Below are 23,266 nucleotides of genomic sequence, written 5' to 3'. Positions count from 1 at the left end.
CACTCGTTACTGGTCTCCAGCTGGACATTGAGCCATTGACAACAACTCTTTGTGTGCGGCCAGCCATCCAGTTCTTTATCCACCGAGTGGTCCATCCATCAAATTGATGTCTCTCCAATTTAGAGACAAGGATGTCGTGTGGGACAGTGTCGAATGCTTTGCACAAGTCCAGGTAGATGACATCAACTGCTCTACCCCTGTCCATCAGTTCTGTAGCCCCATCATAGAAGGCCACCAAATTGGTCAGGCAGGATTTCCCCTTAGTGAAGCCATGCTGGCTGTCACCAAACACCTTGTTGTTTTCCATGTGCCTTAGCATGCCATCCAGGAGAATCTGCTCCAAGATTTTGCCAGGCACAGAGGTGAGACTGACTGGTCTGTAATTCCCCGGGTCATCCATTTTCCCCTTCTTGAAAATGGGGGTTATATTTCCCTTTTTCCAGTTGTCGGGAACTTCACCTGACTGCCATGATTTCTCAAATATGATGACCAGCGGCTTCGCAACTTCATTTGCCAGCTCCTTCAGGACCCGCGGATGGATCTCATCAGGACTCATGGACTTGTGCACATTCAGATTTTTAAGATGGTCTCGAACCAGTTCCTCTCCTACAGTGAGCACAAGGTCTTCATTCTCACCTATAAAATGGAAAAGCTGGTAAAGATGGCACATGAGAACACCAGTACTGACACTGTACCACAAGAAAGAATTTGCACTTTCAGTATTAGATGCTAAAAAGTTAAGTAACATCATTTCTTGAGGGTGTGGCGGAGGCATGTCTCTATCTTTGATTAACCCTTTGGATTTTGATTAATTCTTTGCTTAATAACATTGTAATTATGCACTATTTAAGTACATTGGTAATTATCCTTTAAATTACAAGGTAATTAAGGGATTTTTTTCTGACCACAACACCAGTGTTCTGTTTGGAAAAGAAGATTAGAAGTTACAATAGCAATTGTACTTTCAGTTACTTAAAAGTTTATTGCCAAGTTAAAAAAAAATAAAATTAAGTTAAAACAAGATTCTGTACTCTATTTACAGCATACAATTAGTACCTAAGAAAGAAATGTAAATATCAGATTCTTTGTGATCACTGTTGCTTATTCATCTTCATTCTGTTTTCTTTGAAACATAAGCATGGACTGGCCACTGTCAACTTTTTTAGCTGGCTAGTTTCAGCTTCTTGATTGGCAGTTCCTGTGATGGCTCAGTGTTCAGGTTTCCAAGAAGGCAAGGCTGGAATACACAGTGCAATTCACAGCCCTGAGTTAACTAAAATGGAAAACAACCCAAAACACCTGAAAATGTCCCTCCTCCTTATCAAGTTCCGCTCTGCCTTGCATGTCTTTGCTTGCACACAGGATTACCATTGCTATACCTACACTGCTCAAAAAACATAGCCATAGACCATCTAATATGTTGCATCTTCCTAGTTTAAAATGTGAAATACTGAGTTAGTTTAGGGATATAAGCTGAGAACCTGGTTTGAGCACAAAGCACCTGTGAAGACAACTCATGAAGCCCTCAGAAAGTCCCTCCAGTTTCTATGTGCTGTGTGGTGTGAGATTGGCAGAGGACTCCACCTTCCATTTTGGCCTGGTGTGAAGGACTTGTTCACTAAAAGTAGTTTTGGACTGAGTGTCTGCACTAGCTCATCAGTGCAGTACAGTGACTGCTATATGGTGGCTGCTCTGTCTATGTGTGGGGTGGTGCAGAGCTGATTTCTTGTCTCAGCCTTGCAGGGGAATATTCAGAGTGATACCAAACTGTGGAGGACTTGGACTTTCAGTGGGAAGGGGTGTTCAGGAGCTCCAGCTTCAGTCTTCTGTTTCTTATCTTTTGGTACATTTCTAATGGAGGCTTAACTGAGGATCACTGTCCCTTCAAAAGGAAGTCAGAAGGGAGAGAACCTGATGGTCAGAAGTCCCACCTGGTGTGGTTTTTTTCCCCTCACTGCTTTGATTTTCTGAGTGGCAGCAATGTGGGAACCCAGCAGAGGGACAGTGTCAGCTCTTCAGTTCTGCTCTTGAGGTGGAGGCTGTTCCTCCTTCCCTGTGCCTCATCCAGCCTCTGCAGGTGGATCTTGCAATCCAGTGGTGACTTTGCTGTGCCCACATGTAGAGCTGGGCATGGGAGTGAGGCACCAGACATGAATTGTTCAGTGCTGCCAAGAGATAGGGTGACAGTTGCTTTGAACAGCCTCTGGTGTCCTTTGATGTGTGTGTTTTGAGTGAGTCAGTTCTCTGGCAGCATCAGGGCTGAAATTGCAGAGTTACTGTTGTGCCAGCCCGATCTTGTGTCTCTTGGGTGAGTGCTGGCTGTCACCCTTTGCTCTCCCAACACCAGCACATGCAAGCAGAGCCAGTGTAAGGGTTGGAAGGTCTGAGAGGGGTAGTCATGAGTGCTGCCCATGTTGCTGCTGGGAATGCCTGTGAGAGCTGCCACTTTGCAGTTTGGTCATGCCAGTGGTGCTATTGGGGCACCAGGGTGCAATGGGGCTTCCTGATGTGGAGCAGCACCAGCCAAGAACTTCACCTGGTGTAAAGAGGGTCACTTTTGAACTTTCTGTTCATGAACTTTCTGCCCATCAAGTCAGGGTCTGGGACCAGAGTATCAGGAAAGGTTTTTTTTCCTCAGCAGGTAAAAAAAGCACATGTTAAAATAAATTTTCCATGTTAAAAGGAAAATCTCTTTTGACACATACTGGAGTAAACACCAGTGATATTTTGTTCATGGCGCATGGCCTTGTCAGTGGGAGTGTGACAATGTTGTACAAAAAAAGTGGATTTCTGTATTTTTTTGTCATGAGGTTAAAAACCCCAGCTAGGAACTGTAACAGAGAAGAAAGTGTTTCTTGTACATCGACTCATTTGTTTCTGTTTTTCTTTTCAGAATTGACAGAAAAAAGGATAAAACAGAAAGAAAGATTTTGGACAGCCAAGAAAGAGCATTCTGGGATGTGCACAGGCCTGTGGTAAAGCTTTTTTTGAATGATGAGTCTTTCCAGGTTTTGACAGAAAAGTTTTAATACTAATAAACTGCACTATGCACAAAGATACTGCCTTCAAAGTCACCACATGGGTTTTTCTTACAGTTTGAAACACACCAAGTGTCTACAAAATAATTTTAGACATTCTAGCCTTGTGCGTGCCTGTAACTATTGATTTGGAAATATACGATAAATGTGAAGTTTTGAAGATTAATGTGCATATGAAAGAAAAGCAGCTTACCAGGTTTGTCTCAGACTTCCTAGAAATAGCTCCTCTCTTAGCTGAGATACTTCCTTTTGGTGCCAAAGTTATGCGTAAACGGATTGGATATTGAGATGCCAATATTAGGTGTATGCAGTCTTTTGTTTAGCAAGGATAATTTATGGGACACAAACTTCAGGAAAGAATTTTGGACAAGATCTAGTTGTATATTTTAGAAACATAATGTAGCACGAATATTGTAAACGGAGTAGTAACACAATTACCATCTCTTTTCAGCCAGGCTGCGTGAACACCACGGAAATGGACATTAGAAAGTGTCGTCGTATGAAAAATCCACAGAAGGTGAAAAAGGTCAGATTGGGTTTCTGGAATATAAACAGAAAAAAAGTGCCTTGCACATATCAGTTCCATTTTATTCTAACTGGTGAATTTACTATCCCATTTTACCAGCACAGCAGTGTAGACTGGGTGATAAGTAGAACTGAGAAGGGCATTAATTGATTCAGTCAGCTGATCGGAGCTAGCCTAGCTAGAGCCACAGCCGGCACGCTTCAGCGACCGCGAGGGTCAACGGAGATGAGGAAAATCAGAGGGGACAGCGCAGAGACATCGCGATTCCCGACATCTCCCGATCCCCGAAGCCCCAGCAGCCCTTGTGAGAGAGCGGCTGACGTGGCGGGGGGCGTTCCCACGGTGACGGCGGGAGATTTAAAAGCGGCTTAAACTCGCTACTAGCATTCAGTCAGCTGATGGGAGCTAGCCTAGCTAGAGCCACAGCCGGCACGCTTCAGCGACCGCGAGGGTCAACGGAGATTAGGAAAATCAGAGGGGATAGCGCAGAGACATCGCGACTCCCGACATCTCCCGATCCCCGAAGCCCCAGCAGCCCTTGCGAGAGAGAGAGGCTGACGTGGAGGGGGGCGTTCCCACGGTGACGGTGACCACTCCCCTGCCGCTTGCCTTGGAAGAGCCTCAGAGAGGGCAGCGACACCACCAGGCGTAGGGAGGAACAAGCAGGTCGTGTTGCTGACCCTGTTGCCGGTGTCCCAGACTGCGGACCAATATGGTTGCCTCCAGAAAGAGAGCTTGCAGTAAGGTGACTGCAGCAACTCAGACAGAGACCCCATCCCAAACCGTGGCTGTTCAGGTCTCGGTGCAGGGAGTGCCAGAGCCTGCTGCTGCCGGGGGAGGGAGGACAGCGTTCCACCTGTGTGAGGTGTGAGCAGATAGAAGATCTGTTTAGCCTGGTGGCAAGACTTAAGGAGGAGGTTGAGACGCTGAGGACCATCAGGGAGTGTGAAAAGGAGATCGACTGGTGGAGTAACTCCCTGGCGTGCCAGTCGGAACGGTTCCAGGGAGGTACCCCCCAAAAGGGGAAGGACCCCCTGCCTTCACACACAGAGGGGGATGGCCCGAGACAGCCCCTGCCCCGTAGCTGTTGCACAGAGGTAGGGGACCAAAAAGACGACGAGGGTTGGAAGCGAGTTCCAGTTCGGCATCATGGGAAACCCTCCCCCCTTCCTGCCCTGCTTCCCCAGGTGTCCCTCCGTAATAGGTTCGAGGCCCTGGATCTTGAAGGAGAGGTAGGTGAGAATGTGGGGCAAGGCCAGCCCACAAGGCCACATAGGAAAAGGCGGTCGACTTTGCACCTCAAGACTGCCTCTGTTAAGAAAGAAAGAAGGGTCACTGTAGTAGGGGATTCCCTTCTGAGAGGGACAGAGGGCCCGATATGCAGAGTTGACCCTCATCATAGGGAAGTGTGTAGTCTGCCTGGAGCCCGGATCAGGGATATCACCAGGGTGCTCCCCAGCCTGGTGCACCCGACAGACTACTACCCGCTGCTGGTCTTCCAGACAGGTGGGGAGGAAGCTGCTTCCCGCAGTCTGAGGGGGATGAAGAAAGACTACAGGGCCTTGGGGCGGATGGTGAAAGAGTCTGGGGCTCAAGTGATCTTCTCCTTACTCCTTCCATCTTCCACTGATGATGTGGGAAGGAATGGGAAGATTCAGTTCATAAACAATTGGCTTCGAGACTGGTGCTACAGGCAGGGCTTTGGATTCTTTGATAACAGCTGGTTTTATAGGGCACCAGTCTGGACAATGACAAGTGAGAAAGGTTTGTCTCACAGAAGCAAAAGGATGCTGGGGCATGAATTAGCAGGGCTCATTTGGAGAGCTTTAAACTAGATTTGAAGGGGGATGGGGTTGTAGCTGGGCTTGCCCCAGTGGGGCAGCACTCCAGAATTGATGAAGACTGGGAGGCCTCCTATAATCCTAGGGTGAAATCGGTGTGCTCAGCTTGCTCCCTGAAATGTCTGTACACCAATGCGCGCAGCATGGGAAATAAGCAGGAGGAGTTGGAAACCTGTGTTAAGCCAGGAGACTATGATCTGGTGGCAGTTACAGAGACGTGGTGGGACAGCTCACATGACTGGAATATAGTCATGGAGGGCTATGTCCTTTTCAGGAAAGACAGGCCAGCCAGGAGGGGTGGTGGGGTTGCTCTTTATGTGCGGGAGGAACTACAATGCACCGAGTTCTGTCCAGGGACAGATGATGAGCGAGTTGAGAGTCTGTGGGTGAGAATTAAGGGGCGGGCTGGCAGGGGGGATACTGTTGTAGGTGTCTGTTACAGACCACCAGATCAGGGTGAGGAAGTTGATGAGGCCTTCTACAGGCAGCTGAGAGCGGCCTCACAGTCACAGGCTGTGGTCGTCGTGGGGGATTTTAACTTCCCTGATGTTTGCTGGAAGGACCACTCGGCAACCCAGCCACAGTCCAGGAGGTTCCTCCAGTGTATGGATGATAACTTCTTCCTGCAAATGGTGGATGAGCCGACCAGGAGAGGAGCGCTGCTGGATCTCATCCTCACTAACAAGGAGGATCTGGTTGAAGCAGTAAGGGTTGAGGGCTGCCTTGGTTGCAGTGACCACGAGATGGTGGAGTTCAGGATCTTGTATGGTAGGACCAGTAGAATAGCAAGTAGAATTGCAACCCTGGACTTCAGCAGGACAAACTTTGGCCTTTTCAAGCAATTGTTAGGGGAAATCCCATGGGCAAGGCTGTTTGAAGGTAAAGGGGCCCAAGATAGTTGGTTGACATTCAAGGACTGCTTTTTCCGAGCTCAAGATCGGATCATCCCGACACGTAGGAAGTCAAGGAAGAGGACCAAGAGACCTGCGTGGCTAAATAGGGAATTGCTGGGTATGCTCAAGTGGAAGAGGAGAGTTTACAGGTCATGGAAGGAGGGGCTGGCCACTTGGGAGGAATATAAGGCTGCTGCTAGAGGATGTAGGAAGGCAGCTAGGAGGACTAAGGCATCCTTAGAATTAAACCTGGTGAGAAGGGTCAAGGACAGCAAAAAGAGCTTTTTCAAATACATGGCAGACAAAACTAACACCAGAGGCAGTGTAGGCCTACTGATGAACGGGATGGGTGCCCTGGTGACAGAAGATACAGAGATGGCAGAGTTACTGAATGCCTTCTTTGTCTCTGTCTACTCTGCTGCAGGCAGTCCTGAAGAGCCCTGTACCCCTGAGACCTTAGATGAAGCCAGGTCAATGGAGCGGCTTGCTTTAGTCGATGAGGAATGGGTTAGAGATCAGTTGAGCAATCTGGACATCCATAAATCCATGGTTCCAGATGGGATGCACCCGCGGGTGCTGAGGGAACTGGCGGAAGTCATTGCTAGACCACTCTCCATCGTCTTTACCAAGTCTTGGGAAACGGGAGAGGTGCCTGAGGACTGGAGGAAAGCAAATGTCACTCCGGTCTTCAAAAAGGGCAAGAAGGAGGACCCGGGTAACTATAGACCGGTCAGCCTCACCTCCATCCCTGGGAAAGTGATGGAACACCTTATCCTTGGTGCCATCTTAAGGCATATCAAGGATAAGAGGGTTATGAGGGGCAGTCAACATGGCTTCACCAGGGGGAAATCATATTTGACCAATCTCTTAGCCTTTTATGAGGAAATAACACGGTGGATGGATGATGGCAGAGCGGTGGATGTGGTCTACCTTGACTTCAGCAAAGCATTTGACACGGTCTCCCACAGCATCCTCACGGCTAAATTGAGGAAGTGTGGACTGGATGATCAGGTAGTGAGGTGGACTGCGAACTAGCTGAAGGAGAGAAGCCAGAGAGTTGTAGTCTATGGGGCTGAGTCTAGTTGGAGGCCTGTAACTAGTGGAGTGCCTCAAGGGTCAGTACTGGGACCGGTATTATTTAATATATTCATCAACGATTTAGATGAGGGAATTGAGTGTATTATCAGCAAGTTTGCTGATGACACTAAGCTGGGAGGAGTGGCTGACACGCCAGAAGGCTGTGCTGCCATCCAGCGAGACCTGGACAGGCTGGAGAGTTGGGCAGGGAATAACTTGATGAAATATAACAAAGGAAAGTGTAGAGTCCTGCATCTGGGCAGGAACAACCCCAGGTTCCAGTATAGGTTGGGAAACGACCTGTTAGAGAGCAGTGTAGGGGAGAGGGACCTGCGGGTCCTAGTGGACGACAGGATGACCATGAGCCAACACTGTGCCCTTGTGGCTAAGAAGGCCAATGGTATCCTGGGGTGTATTAGAAGGGGGGTGGTTGGTAGGTCGAGAGAGGTCCTCCTTCCCCTCTACTCTGCCCTGGTGAGACCGCATCTGGAATATTGTGTCCAGTTCTGGGCCCCTCAGTTCAAGAAGGACAGGGAGCTGCTGGAGAGAGTCCAGCGCAGGGCAACGAAGATGATTAAGGGAGTGGAGCATCTCCCTTATGAGGAAAGACTGAGGGAGCTGGGACTCTATAGTTTTTAGGAGACTGAGGGGTGACCTTATAAGTGTCTATAAATATATAAAGGGGGAGTGTCACGAGGATGGAGCCAGGCTCTACTCAGTGGCGAACAATGATAGGACAAGGGGTAATGGGTACAAACTGGAACACAAGAGGTTCCACTTAAACTTGAGAAGAAACTTCTTCTCAGTGAGGGTGACAGAACACTGGAACAGGCTGCCCAGGGAGGTTGTGGAGTCTCCTTCCCTCCCTGGAGACGTTCAAAACCCGCCTGGACACATTCCTGTGTAACATTATCTAGGTGTTCCTGCTCCGGCAGGGGGATTGGACTAGATGATCTTTTGAGGTCCCTTCCAATCTCTAGCATACTGTGATACTGTGATTAAGGACCTGTGTCCCAGATGTCTGCTGGCTCTGCATGCCCATAAAATTAAATAAATTGGCAAAAGTACCAAGATCCCATATTAAGAAATTATTTGGGCACAGATTTTTTCAGAGCTGTTTACCAGCGTTACTCATTTCAAAGGCTGGATCATTAGCAACCTGGTATCTTGGACTTCCAGCAAGTTTTAGCTGTTCTGTGTATATAGAATCACAGAATCATTTAGGTTGGAAAAGACCCTTAGGATTACCAAGTCCAACCATTAACTGAGCACTGCCAAGTCCACCCCTCAACCATGTCCTTAAGTGCCACGTCTACACATCTTTTTAAATACCTCCAGGGATGGCGACTCAGCCGCTTCCCAGGACAGCCTATTCCAATCCTTGACAACCATTTGGGGTTTTTGGGGAAGAGAGTTTTCCTAATATCCAATCTAAAACTCCCCTGGCACAACTGGAGGCCATTTCCTCTTGTCCTGTCACTTGTTACCTGTTTTGGAGAGAACACCAAACTCATGAACTTCCATTGGTAGTTGAATTGCAGCAGAGATATGTCTTTTACATGTGAATTTGAAATAAAAAGCAAAAGCACTAAATGAAAGGGGAGCTGATATTACTTTCAGTGCAGGCCTATGTCCTGAAAGTGAATGTCAACAAGTCAATCTGCAGTTCTTTGTTTAGAGAGGTTCACATGAACTTGAACCATTGACAGGCGCCTGGTTAATCACTTTCTTCAATGTGTATTTTTACAACAAGAAATTGGACTAAGTGAAAGAACATGGCATGGGATTGGGTTCTAGTCTTTTCCTCCTCTACTTAGTTCACCACAGTGACCACTCCCAGTGTTCATCCTACAAGTGTTGACAGAGATCCTAAAAATTATCAGCTGCATTTTAACATTTAAAATAAACTCTTTTCTTAACATGCCTGTGGACCTTCCAAGTGCAGGTATCTGCAGGAACAGTCTGATTTGTAAATTTTGCTCCAGGCTGACTGATTATTGACCTGCGTGGGTATAAACACAGGTCAATAATCAGGTAGGAAATTGCTGATTTGTTACCTCACTGTTTTGCATACTGCACTTTTCATCATTGCATAAGAGAGAAAAATACCGTAATTGCTGTTCTGTTTGTTTATTGGTTCCTCACAGTCAGTATATGGGGTTACAGAGGAGTCTCAGCCCCAAAGCCCTGTACATGTGCCCTCCCAGCCTGTACGCAAAACTACAAAAGAGGATTTCCGGAAACAAGTAAGTAGATGGCTGTATGGCTGCTCTTCTGAGAACTGTTATATGAAGGGGGAAAAAAGCACGTAAATCTACTGAGGTATCAGCAAAAACAATTTTATCCTTTAACTGTCCTTGATCCTCACACACTTCGGGTAAAGCAGTAAGTATTTAAAGACTAAAGTAATTCTATGATAATATGGCTTATGGGTAATACTAACTTTTGAATTGACTACTATTCTGTCTGTGGACCAGTACACAGATTAATTTCAGGTTCACTGAGGATATCTAAAAAGTGGGCACTGACATAGGCTAGGGAAGAAGCCAGCATTCTGGGGCACAGGCTGAAGATGGCATCGTTCAGTGCATTATTGTTAGACTGTACAGTCAGAGCTTTTAGGGAACTAGGAAGAAGTTATTTGCACAATCATTCCAAGGAGCAGCCAGCCGACTCACATGTCCTCGCCCTGGCACAGGGAGCTCTGCCTCAAAATTCCTCTCCTGCAACAAGCAGCACTCACTGAAGCACAGGCAGGAATCGCTAGGTCAGCATTTTAGCAAAGGCAGCTTTGAGCATGTTTCTTAGCCAGTTTTAGGGGGGGCTCTTCTGAATTAAAACCGAACACAAAATTTCTTGAGCTTTTTCCATCATAGGCAACATAGGCTGCATAGTACTGTGAAGAAGTGTCTCATAGCAGAGTGCAAATGTGATATAAAACTGTTATTGGTCTTGTGATGCCAGTCAGAGAAATGAAGAGAGTAGTGTGGTGTAAAAAGGGGATCATATTGCATCTTGAGTAGTCTACGGATGTTGGTCCCAAATACAGGCCTCGCCTGCTTTTAATAATGCCGTAGAATCACTGAATAGTTAGGGTGGGAAAGGACCTTAAGATCATCTAGTTCCAACTTTCCTGCCATGGGCAGGGACTCCTCACACTAGACCATGTCACCCAAGGCTCTGTTCAGGCCAGCCTTGAACACCGCCAGGGATGGGGCATTCACAACTTCCTTGGGCAACCCATTCCAGTGTCTCACCACACTCATAGTAAATAACTTCCTTCTTATAGTCAATCTAAACATTCCTGATCAGACTCAATTCTAACTGGGCCTTAGGTTTTCTGAGCTAAAGAAAGCTTTCATCTGACGCTTTCCCTGGGGCTCTGCCATAGGAAATGCAGACTCCTATTGGAAGCAGTTAATAAGCTTCCTCTAATACCAAGGGAAGGGTCCCATTTCCTTCCGAGTTGCTTCTAAGCTGTTTGGCAACAAAAATCAATAGTTTGTTGGGATATGATCAATGTATGTTCTAGAGCTCTTCGATTGTTAATGTCCTTGTCATCTCTCTCCTCAGATAACTTTTCTGAACATGCAGATAGAGAGACATTGTTTAAAGATGTCCAAAGTAGCAGAAAGGTGAGTGTCTTGTTTGCATGATTTCCCATTAATTTCTCATGCCCAGTTTGGCATTTCCAGCAATAGAGAGTGGACAGTCATACTGTAAAGGCAAAAGAAATATTATTCACAAAAGGAAGAACAGTTGTAGTACTTTCATTTCCCACTCCTTCACAACCCTAGAGTTTATTTACAGAAAAGTCATTCCTGTTTCAATTTGAAAATTCCCTTTTTTCTTGGTGGATGAAGCCTCAAAGCTCAGCTTGTTAGCCTCGCACAGATCTGGGGAAGGGGCTGCATTTGCACCTTCTTGCAAGTGGTGTTCATGTCCATGTTCATACGGGAGTTGTAGGGCCAGTTTCTGCTTCCATTTACATATATGAAACCCTATGGGAGGTACTGGAGTTGTACCTGGACTACTCACAGCAGAGTTTTAAGAGGTTGATTTCTCATAGAGGCAAATTAAGGCACAATTTGACTTGCAGAATATTTAATTCTGGTCAGAAAATGTGAACAGGTAAAGAACAAGCTCAAATTTGATTGAGAGTAACAGCTCCTCAGGTACTTTCAAGTTATGCGCATTTGCAGAGGAATCACTGAGACAAGCACAGGGATTGACATGCTCTTCAGTAACATCACTTTTAGAACAAAACCATGGTGGACATGAAGGATATGATAAGGGCTCGTGCCTTCTAGAGAAATAATAGAGTATTATTTATTTAAGCAAGTTAAAAAGAGATTACCCTCTGAAATGTGCATTGCAGTACTCACATCTGTAATTAGCAGGTGTATACTAAAATAGGCAAATTAAATGGCAAGAGCCACAAAGTAGATTCCTATTGGCTCATAAAGTTTAATAATTAAAACAAAAATTCATCCAATTAAATAGAAAATATTCAGAGGCTCCTTGAAATTCTGCATTCACGATACTGTATCATTGAAATTAGCATGTTCATATTTATGTTCTGGGCTTTCTGGTTCTTTTTCATTAGGAAGATAATTTGTGCTTCACCAAAAAAAGTAATTTTGTACTGAGTTTACCTACAATGACCTTAATATACTGAGACAGTAATAATTTCCAGGCTGGTAATTTACTAGCAAGCAGATTTGGTTTGCTTGACTTTTTTCTATGTAGGTATTTATTCAATAAGAGGGACTCAATAAAATTCATTCATTCCTGTTCATCGAAGTCCGTTCACATGACACACCTGTTGTTCAACTTCATAGAAGCTACTGACCTTATAAATGTAATGCCAATGTTAAAAGAAAAAAAAGATATTAGTTTTCAATAAAACTGGACAGAAAGTTTTCCTGATTTTAAAGGGCTTTGTTGTTTTTTTTTATTGGTCCCAAATTGGAGAAGAAAATGTTGCTATCAAAACCTGTCACATTGATAGCCAGGAGAAAACCAAATAAAATGAAAATAATCAAGAAGTTCTTTTCTTCTGTTTTGAAAGTTTTATTTGAAATTATAAAGAATGAAAATCATGGCCATGATATTTATATCTGGTGAAGAAGTGTTTTGTTATGTGATGACATTTGGGTGGCAGTGCTGCTGGACAGTCCCAGGTCTTGGTGCAAAGAGTGGTGGGAGGCACAGCCTGGATGTGGAGCATCACAGAGCAGGCAGGAGAGAAACAGATGGACTGATGGGTCCAGTGGCTTGGCAGGGGTTGGGGTAGGTGAGAAGGAATGAATATGGATGACCTGAGTTGAACAGTTGCCTGAAATAAAAACCTGTGCAGCCTGAAAGTCCAATGTAAAATGCTGAATAAAGCTGCCAGGAACAAATCTGCTGTGTGAGGAGGTGCTGTTATTTGCAAGTCACTTTTCAGGCTGGACCCTGCTTTCAGGACTAGCTTAAGCAACAGTGTGGCAGATCAGGGGAGCAGGAGATGATTTCTTGGCATAGTCCTTTCAACAGCCAAGCCTGACAGTGGCGTCACCTGCCATTTCTTTCAATACAGCACAAAGGCATTTTCAGGCAGGATGAGGAAAGTAACGAGGAGAAAATAAGGCAGGGGGTGGTGGGGAAACAAGCTGCTGTCCAATATGTTCTAGGAATAAGGTGTAAAGTATTGTAATAGTGATAGATCAATCACATACATTTTCTACTAATGTAAGCTATTCTATGGGAGAGCCTTTGTTCAGTAGAAGAGGAATGGAAAGGCTGTCAATAGGTTATCCCAGCTCCCATGAAGTATCCATGACCAGTCCTAAACATTTACTTCCCCCTCCTTCCTGTTTTCCTTCCAAGAGTAGATCTGTACCAACTGTGGGAGCAGCCATCCCTCAGCCATGCTAGGCACCTTGTTAACTGTTTTCTTCTCCTTTCTTCTCCTTTCTTCCACATCCTTTCTCACTTGGCACCTGCACACTTTCAGGTTTAGGATTTAGCAATAAGGCTTGAGAACTGTTGAGCAGAACAATCAATATATTCTACCTACTCTTTTCCCTGACTGCATTGTGCAGCATTAATACAATTCCGCTACATGTGGCATCACACTAATGGGTGCGAAAATTGGGGCATTGGAGCATTTTCCTACCAGAAGCAATCTCAGCTCCCTAGATGAAAATCTGTGCTATCCTTTCAGATCTTCAAAGTTACTGTAAAGGCTGAACAGGGCCCCCTCATTGTGAGACAGCTGGCTTCTTCAGGCAAGTTCTGCCCCTTTAGTGAACTCTTCCCACCACCTCTTCTAACAGAATTACAGTGCATCACCTTAAAACCCAAAAGCCCAGGTTTGCATTTTGTCAGAAATGCTTTTCCCCATAGGAGTCCCCCTCCTGTAGTCTCCATTAGACAATGAGACAATGATTCTGCTGCTGTCATTATACTGAATCAGCAAAGTGTGCTTATCAATTCCCCCTTGTTTCATTTAATTTAGTTTTTCCCCTTTTATTTTTGCTAGTGCTTGTACTAGCACCTCTGATGCCTTCTTACTATTTTATTAGGAGTAATTCAGGTTTCACAGCAGATACCTCCTGATTGATCCTTTTTGTTGTTTTTTTTTTTTTTTAAGCAACCCTCTCTCTCACTGATGTCTCAGGGATTGCTGCTGCTCTCTGAAATTGGACGCTGCTCCCTCCTCCAACCCTTGACCCACAGCGGTCATGAAATGTAATTAATGAAATGAGATGAGACAGCCCTCAGTGCCCTGAGGGGCAACGGGAACCTGCTGTGGTTAGAAAAGTGTATGATTTTAATGCCTCATGATAAGAGCTAGGACAAACAAAAAAGAAATAATTACTGTAGAGCAGGTCAGGGAAACTTTCTGCCTTTTCTGACCCTTTGTTTTGCAGGGTCTTTTCATTCTCCTGCCTTTTGAGATACTGAAGACCAGAGGTAAAGTTTAGCATGGACAGTCACAGTGCAAGTAGATTAGTTGTTCAGTTTGATCAGACTCAATTAACTTAGTTAATTACTTGGCAGGCCTAGGCAAAAAAATTAAGAAGTGCCTTAGAGTATTTCCAGTATAGACTAGGATAAATTTCTTTTGATTTATTTTATATATGCTGTCTTTCTTTTGTAAAAAAGTGCCCCTAGCCCCAACCCCAGTGGAATTCCTGAAATCACTTATGCAAGCAGACACAGAAAGCTCTTTGAATCTCATCCTAGTGAGGATTAGACACTATATGTCTTATCTGACTCGTTATGAAACAAGCCAGTAGAAAAGCCAGGTGTTTTTCCAGCATGCAAGTAATTTACTACATTCTAAGTTGATTATTATAAACTGCCATTGAAGTGTTTTACAATAATGCCATTAGACTAAATGGTATACCAAAGTAACAAAAAACATGATCTATAGCTTGAAGCTTTGATGCTCAGGTCTGTGAACCCCAGAAGATATAAGTATATTCTCAGCTACAGCCCATGACCCTATTTAAACATGTTGCTCATAACACATAAAGTTAAGTGGGTACAAAAGTCTGCAAAAACCAAAAAGGCAAGAGGCAATAGCAACACCAGCAAATGAACAGGACATACATTTCATAGTCACCCCTTGGCTCCTGGGGGGAAATCCTACCTTAGCAATCCATTTGTTGCTTCATGGGGCTTTTTGTGGGCACATCAACAGAGGCAAGTTTGAGGAACATCCTGCAGTGAGCTGATGGGTGTTTGCACAGAAATCCTGGCCTGCATCATCCCTGGGAAATGGGACTCCTGTGGTGGCTGAGAAACTGGCTAATCCCTACAAAAATAAAAGGAAACAAATAAGGAGAAGAGAGGAGAAGCTGTGTCTCTCTGATGTGTGACTGAGTATTCAGGCCCTGATTCTTTTTGATTCTTTTCTTTTTTTTTTTTTATACCTGCCAGTTTAATAGCCTACACAGAGCAGTATGTGGAATATGACCCCTTTATAACACCTGCTGAGCCTTCCAATCCCTGGATAAGTGATGATGCAGCATTGTGGGACATTGAAACGAGGTAAGAATTGGTCGTTCTAAGTAATTTTAGAGTTGTCTTGCCATTTTGTTTGTGTGGTTTCCCCACTGCCCTATTTGGGTAGGAAGTTGTATGTCTGTGACTTGACAAGATATGAGTACATAGTTAAAGTTTAAACAGGAGCTTAAGCTTTATCACTTCTGGGAATTATTCAGCCTTTCCACTACCATATGACCTGATGTGTGAAATGCTGTAAGTCAGGTAACAGACATTCTCATGCCTGTTTAAGACATGCAGACTCGGGTCTTAAGAATCCACAGATAAGACACTGTTAAAAAATATCTGTTCCAGCACATTTCCTTCGACCCTTGAGATCCTTCTCTCTGATCCTCCTTCTGCTGCGGTACTTCAGCCCTGCTCCTGTCCTGGGGTCCCATGAAAAATACGAGACGGGTTATAGGGCAGTGGCCATTCCTGCTGTGTGGAGCTGTATCTGACACAGGAGCCAGAGGAGTTTAGCTCACACATAATGTATGAGACCTGGCAGGTCAGAATTATAATAGATTAACAAAGCGAGTTGAGGCCGCACCTGTTAGTGAACAAGCTGGCCTGTCTCTGTTATGGTGTCTAATAGATGAAAAGGAGATTGAAAGGCTGTAGGAACTCCAATGTTTGGCACCTCAGAGAGTTTCTCCAAAAAAGCAAGCACAGCACTGCAATTTAGCTCATCTTTTGCCCCTGAGATGCTGGTGCAAGGGAAGTCTGCCCAGTGTCTACATCTCTTGGTATCACAGGCTACCCACAGCCTTGTAGTGGAACTGAAATTGCCCTGCCTGCGCTTTTGCCTAGCAGCTATCACAGCAGGTTTGAATGGAATCGCCATGCCATGTATCACCATGACTGCTCACATGCAGCCTGTGGCCAACTACTGCAAGTGTTCAGTGGCTTCTCATTTAACTGCTGCTGTTCAGCACCAAATCTGAACTGGGAGCTCTCTTCTTTGAAAAGAAAATGCCAAATTAATCCTGTTTGGTTTTGAATAATATTGTAAACTTGAAGATGCTACCAGCCTAAGAAAGCCAATTCATAGTAAAACAGTGTTATAGGAAAAGGGCAAGTTTTTCCCTGTTTAAAAACCATCTGGTCTGGGATGTGAAAGATTTTCACCTGTTTTTCTGGTAGTCACAGAACTCCATTAGTTTCATAATCTCTGCCCCTCTTCATATCATTTTAGTCTCTTGGATTTCCTGCTTAGTCAGTATCTCTCCTTTTCTCCATCCTCTCCAGCAGGGCTAGAACCAGATACGGTCCCTGCAAAATACACTTCTGTAGGAACCCTGACCCACAAAGTAGTCCAGGCATCCATTATTTCTGCATCTGTTGAGGTAGCTGGAAATCCCAGAAAAGATGTCCATGTCCCTGAAGAATACAATTAGCCTGATGTCATGGCCTTTATAGGAATTTAAAATAAATGCTTGGCTTCTGCTATGATTTCAGAGTTAAGGAAGGTGACTATTCTGCTGATGGAAAAAGAGAAAGTTGTATTGTTGGAAGATAGAAGAATAAACAGCTCTGTATTTCTATTTTATTCTCTATTGTAAAAGAACTCACTGCATCTGCATACAGTTCCAACTTGATGAATAATTAAATGATCCCTGAGATCCCCTTGTGTTGCCTGGTAAGCTGTTTCCTCAGTTAGGAGAGCAGAGCCTTTGCTCAAGAAAACAAAGAGCCTATCACTTCTAATGATAAGAGAGGCTGCTGAGTATGGGCAGCCCTGTGCCACTGCAGTTCATCCTTCATGGCACTTTGGATTCAGAAAACATCATGGAAATCTTTCCATTTTAGACAGCACATAGGTGAGGGTTTTTTTCATGCTCAAACACTGTGCAGCAGCAAGAAGAGCAGCAACAAATCTTTGGATTCAGCAGGAAATTCATGGCTTTCATGTCCCCATGTCCAGGCTGGCTCATTTAACAGGTAGGCTGGCATCTGCAGTGCTGGCTGCTGGGAAAGTGCAAAAGGAGCCATCCTGAGTGCTCTGCACTTCGAGTGAGGACATGCCCATCAATTTTGCTTAGTCTTTACACCAAGAGGAAATCAAAGCAGGCATTTTATTTACCCCTTTGGCTTATTTGGTCTTCAGCACAGATCGCCACTGTCCCCTAAGGCTCTGAGATTAGGAATCACCGTGGACATGACGGGACATGTAGTTTAATAGATATGTACTGTTAACAATGGCTCCACTATCACAAATGTGAGCAGCTGAGCTGTATTTTAATGGTTGTCTCGTAGTATGATGCCATCACACCAGAAGCTTTCAAACACTTTGTGAGCCCAGATTATACTCTGATGTGGACTGTCTCATAGGATCCTTGTGATTCCCAGGCATTGCCTCTCCCCATAGGCATCTCTGCAACATGTCTGGCAATTCACACAATGGCTTATGTAAGTGGGAGTGCATTAAGAAATAATTCAGGAGAAATATTTTTAGTGATTTTGGGTGCCTTGCATCTCAGTGTCCCAGCTGAGAAACAAAATAAGACTCTGATTAACATGGAGGGTAAAAGGCTTTTTAGTCTTCCAAGACTTAGGCATCCAAAAATCAGAGGCACTGAAAAATAAAATACCATAAACCAGTAATTTTTAGAAACCTTATCTGCACTGCTTCTTAGTGAAACTGCTTAATGCAAATGTGGAACTGAAAGTCTGAAGCCAATTCCAAGTGACCAGCCAGCACTGTGTGGGACACAAGGAGACCCTCTGGAGCATAACAGCAGTGAGAGGAGCACTGCTGGCAAATTTCTGCCTTGACATACAAGAAATCCCAAAGTACATTTAGGAGATATGCAAGAAGTGTGTAATCAATACTTATTCAAGTACGGTGTGCTGTTCTTTACATGAAAACTACTAGAAATTACTCTGCATATCATTCACTATTTCTCTCATTTGCCTTATACGTAGCACCCAAATAGTACTGTTGCTTTAATGATGGTCCTGGTCTTTATAGCTTCCTTTGTGTGTTATTTGCTAAGTTGTAGTTCTGCAAAATCCTAAGAACAAATATCCACCATCTCATCTGATGATCTTCCTCCCTTTGCTGCTTAACAGAAACAGCAGCAGCTGTTTGGACAGCAGGCAGAAATGTACATTCCATCTGTTTTTTCCGTTCTCTTTCCAAACAGCAAAGAACCTAGTCAGCAGCGTGTGAAAAGATGGGGTTTCTCCATGGATGAGGTGCTGAAGGACCCAGTAGGACGAGACCAGTTCCTTCGTTTCCTGGAATCAGAATTCAGCTCTGAAAACCTGAGGTAAAATCTTTTTTTTTTTTTTTTGACTTGAACTAAATGAATGGGTCAAATCCTACTCTCTTGCATAGGTGAAATGCAATGCTTTCTCTGTCTTGAACTGCTAAAAATGCCCATTTGAATCAAGTTGAGAATGGCAAGGTTTGGCCCATAGCACTGCTATAGATGCCTATACTAGAACTATGTCAGTAGTCTCAGGAACAGTGTTTAGCAGAGCCAGTGTTGTCAAGCAGCATGTGCAAAAGGCTTGCAAAATTGTAATAATGTGGTAAGACACAGCTATTAATAGTGCTATTAAGCCCCCTAATAATATATAGGAATTACATATGCATTTATGTCAGGGGTCATGTAAGGGAAACATTATGGTGATCATGTGGCTAAAACCTGTTGCAGTACTGGCACTCACCAAATCAGGTTTGCAACAGCTAGTTTTAATTCTGGCACCTCCTAAGTATTTGAGAGCTTGATTCTCACCTTAATAGCACTCTCTCTCTGTGAGGATTCAAAGTACCTGGCTTCTTATGTTGTTCGGAAGACAAAACTTCTATTATGAAGCATTATGCAGACACCCACACGATCCTACATCAGACTGAGAGTCTATAAATCTATTGTGCACAATTCTGCTGCCTCAACTACAGCAGGACTAAGCAGCAGTAGTTGTTGCCAATTTTTTGGTGAACTAACACTAGATGAAGACAATACCTTTCCTAGAAGGTCCAACCCCTCTGGCCTTATCCATAATACCGTTCTAAACACAATCTCTGGCCCTAACATATTGCTCCAAGATACAGTCCCATTGGAGAACTGATAAAAAGACACTGGAAGTGCCAACAGCATGCTTCAATGCTTCAAAGGGCATGCCTGTTTCTTCAGTCCCTACAGCTGCAAAACTAAGTGCTAAAGTCAGCATCTTAGGATTCATTTGTCACCCCTACATACTCCAGAACTAATGAATTAAGTCATTTGCCTTTATTGATACCAGTTATCTTCTCATACTGACAGAAAAAGAGAGGTGTAGCTAGATACCCCCAGGGGCGCTAAGCAAAACTACATAGCGAGGATCTGAGTCCCCTGCTTGCCCTAGAATTAGTCAGGATACAGCCACAGGTTTTATAATCCTTGTCTTGAATCCTAACTCTAATTCCAACCCTAAAAAAAAGTAGTTCATCTTAGGGAAAGTAGCTCTCTTGCTGTGGAGAGGGTGATGCAGATACAACCAAGCCACACCAGGTCCCATAACAGAAGCAAATGCACTGCAGTGAGCTCTGAGAAACTGGGGTTCTCAGGATTATGCTTGGAACAGGGCTGGGGCTGCAAGGTCCAAAGAAAATAGGAGAAGGCTTGTACCAGCCAGAGATGCAGTCTGAACAAACAGGTAGAGTTTGATACTCGGTGGCTGGAGTTACAGTTCAGATCCTCACCTGCATGTGACAACCAACCAGATTTACTGCCACATTCACCCATTTGTGCAGGAGCAGGAAGATGTTGGTTTAGCAGCAGGGTGGTTTGCAGCAGGGCAGGCTGCAGCCACCAGCCTGTGCTGCCAGTGAGGGTTTGAGCTGGTGTCAGGGTGCCATTGTGAGCTCTTATACTCTTGGGTGTGAGACCCTTTACCTTGCTCCGTGACTGAGGTACAGCAGGTCAGAGGCGCTACAGAGATAACTGCAACAGTCCTCACCTGCTCCTTCCCCTCATTAGTCCTGGAGACACAGAAGGATCTGACAGTAATGTAATTTGACTGCCCTAGATGTGGCAGTATCCAGGAAAACCCATTTGTTTTACAGAGCCTGAATTACATTGCAGAGGCTTGTTCGTGGTGCTCTGGTGCCCTCTTAGCACATGCATGAGCACAGGGACCAGTTCTTTGGGGCACTCCTGTTCCCGGAGGCCCAGTTATCATTGGCAGGCATGGCCAGAGAGCTCACAATTTCACTGGCAAAACGGAGCCTGCTCCCCAGATGAGGAAACCTGCTGTAACTGAGCATACGGTCAGTTGGGTTTTGGTCTTTACTGGTAGTGAGCTGGTTTGATGTTGTTCTGAGTTTACACCGAGAGCTTGATTGTATGGCCTTTTAAGTCTGTGGTTTGTTTTGGTTTGTTGGGTTTTTTTGCTTAGAAAAATCAAATACATTAGTAAATCATGTGAACAATCACCCACCTCAGTGCAGTCCACTAGCTTGTGAGTTCTGAAAGGGAAATTCCCCAGAAAGTGACTGTAAATGACATTGGAACTGACCATCCTATTTATCAGATTTGCCTGTCCAGAGAGAAATACAGGGAACATGCCAGAAGCAAAACTGTGAAAAATCAATGCACCGTTGTTTCTTATTTTTAAAAACCTGAGAGTTAACTTGTGAGATAAACAAGGGAGTGTTACTAAATTACATAAATGAGCTTGAAATTTTATTGCTGAACAGGTACTGAGCTCATATGTTTACTGCACTTATGTACAGTGGTGCTCATTTGCAATTCAGTTGTAGTGGTGAAGTACAAAATTAATATACTGCATTGAAATACTCCTCAAATGGGTTTTCTGAAATATGTCTGGGGTTGTACTAATGAAATCCAACAGGTTTTATGACAGGTTTTGTGGCAGGTGTCCCCCACATTACTCCTACTCAAATAGAGAAAGAGAAGGCAAGCATGTACCTTCCTTGGTGAGGCAGAGCTGCTCCTCCTGCTGATGGACATTCTCTTTGGGTTTGAGATGGCTTGTAGCAAAGGGAGGCTGCAAGTCAGTGGACTGGGTTAGAGGTTAACTCCCACATCCTTCTTGGGAGACAGTGGTATAATATGGGAACATTGCTATCATTCTTACAGTCTCCTTATCATGGTATTGCCTTACATGGTATCGTTGTTGTCCGATACCGGATCAGTGTTAGCAAGCTGCTTAAAGCTTTATATAACAACAGGATGTAAAGGCAGAAATATTAATGAAGAAAACTGGAACAGCGTGGATCATTAGCAGTGGTGCTAGAGAGCAGAAGGTGGCTCTCCAGGGTTCAGGTGTGGCAGAGAAAGCTCCTGAATTCTCATTAGGCATGTGTGAGAGAAAGGAAAGCAATTGCTGAGTTCTTTGACATGCAGGCAAAATTTAAATTACACCCAAGAGCAAAGTTGGGGTTTGTGTCTCCTAAGTTGGCAAGTTGGAAGCATGTGCTTTCTTCTGTATCATCCAGGGTCCTTTTAGAGCTCAAGGAGGGAAGCTGAAGAGGAGTCAGTGAATCATCCAGGAAGGATTTTTTTCAGCTTTAAGTACAAACAAAACTAAAAGCACCTAAATTATCCTGTAAAGCACCTATCCCTATCTACCACCTATAAGCCTGGAGAGACTGATTCAAATTACAGATTCTGCATGGTAGATGTCTACAGTTAAGTGAGATGCATCCCACCCAAACCCTGGGAATCTGTAAGGAGCTTTTGGAGAGCACAGCATATAGCACATTTGCAGTTAAGGACTTTCCTCCCAGTAATTATGCAGAGATTTGGGAACTGTTGCAGCAGTCTTTTGGGAGTGTCAGTAGGATCTTCATTAACACTGACAGGAGTCCCGGAGGCCGGTGGTGTCTTCAAGGCAGATCTGAGAAACTGCTGGAAAATCTAAAAATTCCTGGTAGTGCTAGAAAAGGTCCATGAAGCATGTGCTTAAGAATGCCTTGACATTAATGTAACTCACTGCTATGGCAAGGGGACCAAATTCTGCTCTTGTACTCAGTGGTGGAAGTCCCAGATCACAGGTTGACTGTGGTGGGGTATTTCCATATCTTCCTGGCTGAGAAAAATTGGTCCCAGTGAGGATCTTGAGTGAGGCACTGCCAGAGATAGCAGCAGACTGGACTCGCTGACCTCCCGGGTGTCCTTCCAGCTGTGTTTCTGTGTTCTAATAAACTTGCAGGATCATGTCCACCAAGTCTCCTGGGCTCAACTGAGCCCTTTCTTACTTATTTACTGGCCGTCCATTATTTGAGAGCAGGGAAACCAGTTGGTTGGGTATTTTTCTGTCTGTTTTCATTTTAACTCTTTTTCTTGCACTCTTTTCTTTCTCCTCTCCGTTACTATCTTTCATCTACAATTAGTTTTGATTCTGTTGGTTTTTGAAGTAACCAAAATAGAGCAGACAAAATACCAAGCTTCAATTAAAAGAGAAGAAAAGGAAAAGAAAAGAAAAGAGAAAAGAAAAGAAAAGAAAAGAAAAGAAAAGAAAAGAAAAGAAAAGAAAAGAAAAGAAAAGAAAAGAAAAGAAAAGAAAAGAAAAGAAAAGAAAAGAAAAGAAAAGAAAAGAAAAGAAAAGAGAAAAGAAAAAAAGGCCAACAAGGAATTGTTGTACATTTTTATGACCTGGAAATCTCCTGAGACATCTCAAGATTGCTGAGATGTTCATCTATCTGGTGGATTGATTGGGTGTTTTTTTCCCGACAGCTTCAAAGAGTGTCAGCTGGAAAGAGAAACAACTAAGTGGGAATATGGGACATGGGAATTTTACCCAAAGGGGAGGCAGATTGCACACCTGTTTATAGACCTAAATAGAGAACACATGACACTGCATAGGAATGCATGGCAAAGCTTGCAGTGCACGAATGGA

The 23,266-nt window shown here is 44.3% G+C and overlaps 1 protein-coding gene across 9 annotated transcripts in view; it reads left to right on the top strand.

Annotated features, from left to right (window-relative positions):
• The window catches only part of RGS6 (regulator of G protein signaling 6), a 293,323-nt gene that overhangs the window by 229,299 nt on the left and 40,758 nt on the right, over positions 1-23,266 (top strand). For all 9 annotated transcript variants that reach the window (XR_009967060.1, XM_062630844.1, XM_062630845.1 and 6 more), the window contains 6 exons: positions 2,894-2,975; positions 3,490-3,564; positions 9,523-9,621; positions 10,949-11,010; positions 15,308-15,418; positions 18,562-18,687. Coding sequence is in view for 8 of the 9 variants with exons in the window: in XM_062630844.1 (XP_062486828.1) it covers positions 2,894-2,975; positions 3,490-3,564; positions 9,523-9,621; positions 10,949-11,010; positions 15,308-15,418; positions 18,562-18,687 (555 nt within the window). In the remaining variant the exon portion in view is untranslated. The remainder of the gene's footprint in view (positions 1-2,893; positions 2,976-3,489; positions 3,565-9,522; positions 9,622-10,948; positions 11,011-15,307; positions 15,419-18,561; positions 18,688-23,266) is intronic.

This window comes from Pezoporus occidentalis, unplaced genomic scaffold (genome assembly GCF_034315485.1).
Source record: "Pezoporus occidentalis ecotype Australia unplaced genomic scaffold, CSIRO_AGI_Poc_V1 ctg36, whole genome shotgun sequence".
NCBI classification, from domain to species: domain Eukaryota; kingdom Metazoa; phylum Chordata; class Aves; order Psittaciformes; family Psittacidae; genus Pezoporus; species Pezoporus occidentalis.
This window is presented reverse-complemented; position numbering and strand designations above follow the sequence as displayed.